General features: G+C 44.0%; 1 protein-coding gene across 2 annotated transcripts in view; it reads right to left on the bottom strand.

Annotated features, from left to right (window-relative positions):
- The window catches only part of LOC128699609 (putative ankyrin repeat protein RF_0381), a 36,212-nt gene extending 30,800 nt beyond the window's left edge, over positions 1-5,412 (bottom strand). Inside the window, exon 1 of one of the 2 annotated variants that reach the window (XM_053792333.2) lies at positions 5,148-5,412. In XM_053792333.2, the coding sequence (XP_053648308.1) occupies positions 5,148-5,194 (47 nt within the window). In that variant the 5' untranslated portion in view covers positions 5,195-5,412. The remainder of the gene's footprint in view (positions 1-5,147) is intronic. The other variant, XM_053792334.2, reaches the window with a different exon arrangement.
- Between the last annotated feature and the right edge of the window lie 704 nt (positions 5,413-6,116).

Below are 6,116 nucleotides of genomic sequence, written 5' to 3'. Positions count from 1 at the left end.
GGATACCTAATTTAAACACAAAGAAAATGGAGAAGCTACAACAGTTTGCAACACAGCTGGTGCCGGAACTAAGGAACAAAAGCAATAATGAAAGACTGCATGAACTTGAACTCACGACACTAAAGGAAGGGAGAAAAGTGTTGAGATAATCACAACATACAGGTTACTAAAATGAATGGAAAAGGAAGACAAAGATAAGACTGCAGAGTAGAAAAACATAGGGACAAATGCAAACTTAATACACAAATGAATCAAATAGTTAATAGGACACACTTGAATAATGTCAGTAGTAGAGATATGGAACAGGCAAGAAAACAAAGTAAAAACAAATAAACTGGCTTCAGAATCTATAAACAAGTAAACAATTACGAGGCGAATACGTACACACACACACACACACACACACACACACACACACACACACACACACACACACACACACACACACACACACACACACACACTACTCCATCTTGGATGGAAAGAAGGAAAGCATTTGATCTAGTACCACACCCGAGATTAGTCCAGAAATTAGAGGAATATGCAGGTTAAAAGGCAGAGTGCTCCAATAGGTGAGAGAGTACTACCTGAAAGGCACAGCAGATAGGAAGTAATGAGAAATCAGAATGGTAGTGAGCGAGTTTCCACAAGGGACAGTACTAAAACCGCTAATGTTCCTAATATATGAATGACCTACTGGAGTAAATGAGCCCAATATGTCACTGTTTACAGATGATTTAAAACTAATGAAAAAAAAAATAAAAGGCGGAGTGAAACGCCGGGGAGACTTCAACATACAGGTCATGCGAACTTAAGTGAGGACAGACCGGATACAGAGTACAGCATGGTCGGAAAGAATCTGCAAATATCAGAGTAAGGACCCGGGGTGAATTTAACACCAATTATATCGCCAGAAATAAACATAAGCCGTATAACGTCAGCGGCAAACATCAGAATACCATTTAGGAATTTGAATCTAGAACCCTTCAGGACCTTATATACGACATAGGTTGCCTGGAGTTTACGGTTGGGTACGCGGCCCTGCCACAGAACCCCTTCCTGGTCAAGCTGGTGAAGAAGTTCGAAAAGCTCCAGAGATTTGCAACTAGACAAGTACCGGAACTGAGAGGAATGCACACAGGGAAGAGGTTGTAAGGAACTGAATCAGAGTACCTTGACGGACAATACAAGGGTGTGCAAAAGAAGAAAATTAAAGGTGAATACAGGAAAGAGTAAGGTTATGAGGATAACAAAAAGATTAGGTGATGAAAGATTGAATATCAGATTGGAGGGAGAGAGTATGGAGGAGGTGAACGTATTCAGATATTTGGGAGTGGACGTGTCAGCGGATGGGTCTATGAAAGATGAGGTGAATCATAGAATTGATGAGGGAAAAAGAGTGAGTGGTGCACTTAGGAGTCTGTGGAGACAAAGAACTTTGTCCTTGGAGGCAAAGAGGGGAATGTATGAGAGTATAGTTTTACCAACGCTCTTATATGGGTGTGAAGCGTGGGTGATGAATGTTGCAGCGAGGAGAAGGCTGGAGGCAGTGGAGATGTCATGTCTGAGGGCAATGTGTGGTGTGAATATAATGCAGAGAATTCGTAGTTTGGAAGTTAGGAGGAGGTGCGGGATTACCAAAACTGTTGTCCAGAGGGCTGAGGAAGGGTTGTTGAGGTGGTTCGGACATGTAGAGAGAATGGAGCGAAACAGAATGACTTCAAGAGTGTATCAGTCTGTAGTGGAAGGAAGGCGGGGTAGGGGTCGGCCTAGGAAGGGTTGGAGGGAGGGGGTAAAGGAGGTTTTGTGTGCGAGGGGCTTGGACTTCCAGCAGGCATACGTGAGCGTGTTTGATAGGAGTGAATGGAGACAAATGGTTTTTAATACTTGACGTGCTGTTGGAGTGTGAGCAAAGTAACATTTATGAAGGGATTCAGGGAAACCGGCAGGCCGGACTTGAGTCCTGGAGATGGGAAGTACAGTGCCTGCACTCTGAAGGAGGGGTGTTAATGTTGCAGTTTAAAAACTGTAGTGTAAAGCACCCTTCTGGCAAGACAGTGATGGAGTGAATGATGGTGAAAGTTTTTCTTTTTCGGGCCACCCTGCCTTGGTGGGAATCGGCCGGTGTGATAATAAAAAAAACAAAAAACAAAAACAAAATCATAAGAGGGACTGATAGGGCAGATAGGTGGCCTAAGATCATCGGGACACAAGCTGAAACTGAAAACTCATAAGCAATATGCATATAAGGATGTATCTCTTTAGTCTTAAGGGTGGTAAAAAGTTGAATGACTTGGATGAGGCGGTAGAAGAAGCAAAGTTAATGCACAGCTTCAAGAATAGATATGATAAGGCTCAAGAGAATAGAAATCATCGATGCCGATCAAAGTGAACCAAGAGGCGGGACCAAAGACGTGTCATCACCCCCCTCTTCCCCGCAAACAACTCGGTTAGTACACATATGTACACACACACACACACAAACGTGACAAGAAATATACACAAACTCGCAAGCAGATCGTTGAACCAGGAGGCTTGGTTGAGACCAGGAGCTATGAATCGACCCCTGCAACCACAATTAAGCACACCCACAACTAACACACAGCTGTAAGAAGAAATATAAACTCGCAAGCAGATCGTTGAACCAGGAGGCTTGGTCAGAGAGCGAGGCGCGGGGTCGATGCTCCTGAGGACCATAGGTGCACACTAGCCAGGTACATCCGGTGACAAACATCAGAGACCTTAACTATCACCTAGTAATACTTACAACCCATAACCTGTCCATGTCCCGCCATCAGTGTCTCATACTTCCAGGAACTATCACTCAAAACAGGGAAAAAATGCTTGTTCACCAGTTGTATGACTCATACGGGTCTGGCGCATTTATTTTTTGTATATAATTGTTTCCACGTCATTATGAAATATAAGCACTCATAAAAAATCCAGTCAAATAGCTGTGACAACGAAATAAGAACAAAATCTTTCCAGCACATTAGCCCTAGCCTCACCCTCCTGCGATTTCCCGTGTTCAAATATTTCATCTGTGAGTAGGCAACTTGGGATAAATAATTTTGTCATGAGGAAGCGCTAAACCTGTGAGAGCCATACAGCTCCTGGAGAATTGGAGGATATCTGATCCAAGGAATAGGGTAGCCACAAATTCCTTGGATCAAAAGGCCTTCACTGGTGTCAAAGCACCTTCCCCCCTCTCCTTTGCAGGGTCGAACCATCAGTTACAATACATGGGAAGATGTTGCACCATCTTTCTTCACAGTTATTCCTGTAACCTTTCTTTTCCAATTTAGGTCTGGTCTGGGACAGGGCAGCGAAGGCGATTATCTCTAGAATTATTAACAAGTATTGAAAGATACAAGTCATGTTCAACACTGCTTGCTGCCTCCTAGCATGGACAAATTATCTAAGCTGTCAGGTATCATGTCGAATTTGGTTTCCATTGCGGATTTATTTCTCGAAATAATATTATTTAACATTATTCACCAGTTAAGAGCTCTTCATATATGCGATAAATATAAATAAAAATATATTAAGTTTAACATTTCATATGTTAACATGCTGATAAATCAAAAGCAGCATTATACAATTAACACACCTATTCAGCGAACGTAAAACACATATACATTAAAATCAAACTTAATTAAACTGACTTTAAATGCAAAAATTTAACTGCCAAATTCAACATTTTCATGGTACTCTCAAGACTAGTGACTGACCACCAACTTGACACTGGAAACTTATACTCTCCAAGCGGAGTGTTTTGATGGTAGTAAGGGACTCGTCAGTTAGGGTTTTGGAGCTGTTCTCTGGATCAAACCTTGTTACCTCCACCAGAGCCACCCCCATCCCCCCATCACCACCAGGCTTACACTCACCCCAGAGCACCACCAGGCTCACACTCACCCCAGAGCACCACAAGGCTCACACACCCCAGAGCACCACCAGGCTTACAATCACCCCAGAGCACCACCAGGCTCACACTCACCTCAGAGCACCACCAGGCTCACACTCACCCCAGAGCACCACCAGGCTCACACTCACCCCAGAGCACCACCAGGCTCACACTCACCCTAGAGCACCACCAGGCTCACACTCAGAACCACCAGGCTCACAGTCACCCCAGAGGACCACCAGGGCCACTCACCCCAGAGAATCACCAGGAGCTGGACAGATACCTAAAGTCGGTGCCGGATCAGCCGGGCTGTGGTTCGTACGTTGGATTACGTGCGGCCAGCAGTAACAACCTCGTTAATCAGGCCCTGATCCACCGGGAGGCCTGGTCGTGGACCGGGCTGCGGGGGCGTTGATCCCCGGAATGCCCTCCAGGTAGACCCCAGAGGACCACCAGGGCCACTCACCCCAGAGAATCACCAGGGCCACACCCTGGATTCAAAGACCACCAGTGCCACACTTTACATCCTAGAGCATCACCAGGACCACACCCTACATCCTAGAGCATCACCAGGACCACACCCTACATCCTAGAGCATCACCAGGACCACACCCTACATCCAAGAGCATCACCAGGACCACACCCTACATCCTAGAGCATCACCAGGACCACACCCTACATCCTAGAGCATCACCAGGACCACACCCTACATCCTAGAGCATCACCAGGGCCACACCTGGATGCATCACCACTAGGACCATCCATGGCCCCTACATCACCACTACATCCAAACCCAGGACTCCTACCTGGCCACACCCTGGTCTGTAGACAACTACTAAGGCCACATCCCTGTTCCCAGAGCACCACAAGATGAGACCATTATAGCATTAAGGCCCCACTAGGCCATTAGGGCCACCCTGATATTTTAGAACCACACTAGGCCATGAGAACCACTCCCTTGCCCCTACAGCATCACCGGGCCATACTAGTTCATTAAACTATACCCCGGATTATTAGGGCCACATCCCGGGCCATTAGTGACATTTTGGGCCATTTGGACCTAATTCTGGTACTTGACATATCTGACGAACTTATAAAAACGCTAATTTTACAAGACTAAATTATCCACATCTTCCAGCTGATATATTGGGAATAGGATTATTTTCACGGGGAAGCGATAAACCCGTATGTGCATTTGGAATGGGGAAAGGGATACTTTTGTAAAATATTTGATACTCACAGTTTAGGTCTTTTGCTTTTTTTACCTTCAAATATTAAGGCTTTCATATGTAGTGATTTTCTTATTTACAACCGAGAGAAACTCATTATAAAGTGAGACACATTCATATCACAACAGCTTTCACGCTGCGTCAGCCGCTGTTACGTATTTTTACTAAGATTATAGTAACATTGTTCACTTGGTTAGAGTGGAAGCAGTAAGGCAGTGTCAGGAGAGGTGGGCGAGGCAGTACTCCCCTCACGATGTGTAGTAATATACTGGCCATGTGAGTCACTCCCTCAGAGATCACTGCTCGCTCCCTCACACAACCCAACTTCTCGTACACCAAAACAATCTCACTCAAAATATTAATCAAAAAAATATTAATAAGGATAGATATCTAAATTACCTTTGAGTTTCTACTATAACCTGTTTATCTAAAAACGACATATTTAATTAGTATAAAGTATGCGTGAAGACAATTTACAGGAATATTGGGTTTTATACTGGAACTCATTCATTGTTTATGATATTAATTGAATTTTAAATGTTTAAATCTTAATTAAAAGTTTATGTAAACAGAATATATCTATGATTAGTTATTAAGATAATAACTAAGCAACAAGAGCGACCCCAGGAGAAATAGTTGACATTTGCGTGACTTTACTGGGTTATCTTAGGTTCAGTTCTGCATAATATATCATACAAGACTATTGTAAAAAATTAAACTAATGAGTGAAACTTAAACAAACTTATAAAGCGATTGGTGTGTTTTTTTTATCGTGCGTCTGGTACGTAGAGGGTGGGGTGGGGTGGAGGGTGAGAGCATCAGTGTTAGGCAGACGCTGCTGGGCAGCCATCATGGACGGTGGTTTGTGTCACTGCTGCTCATGCTCTCCATGCTCGCTTACCTTGTCTCTCTAAGTAATGATGCAGCTCTTCACATTAAGAGAACCGTGATAGCTTCTTGTAACTCTTTAAGAGTATAAA

Source organism: Cherax quadricarinatus, chromosome 67 (assembly GCF_038502225.1).
Source record: "Cherax quadricarinatus isolate ZL_2023a chromosome 67, ASM3850222v1, whole genome shotgun sequence".
NCBI lineage: Eukaryota > Metazoa > Arthropoda > Malacostraca > Decapoda > Parastacidae > Cherax > Cherax quadricarinatus.
Note: the sequence above shows the minus strand (reverse complement) of the source record. Positions and strands in the feature narration are given on the sequence as shown.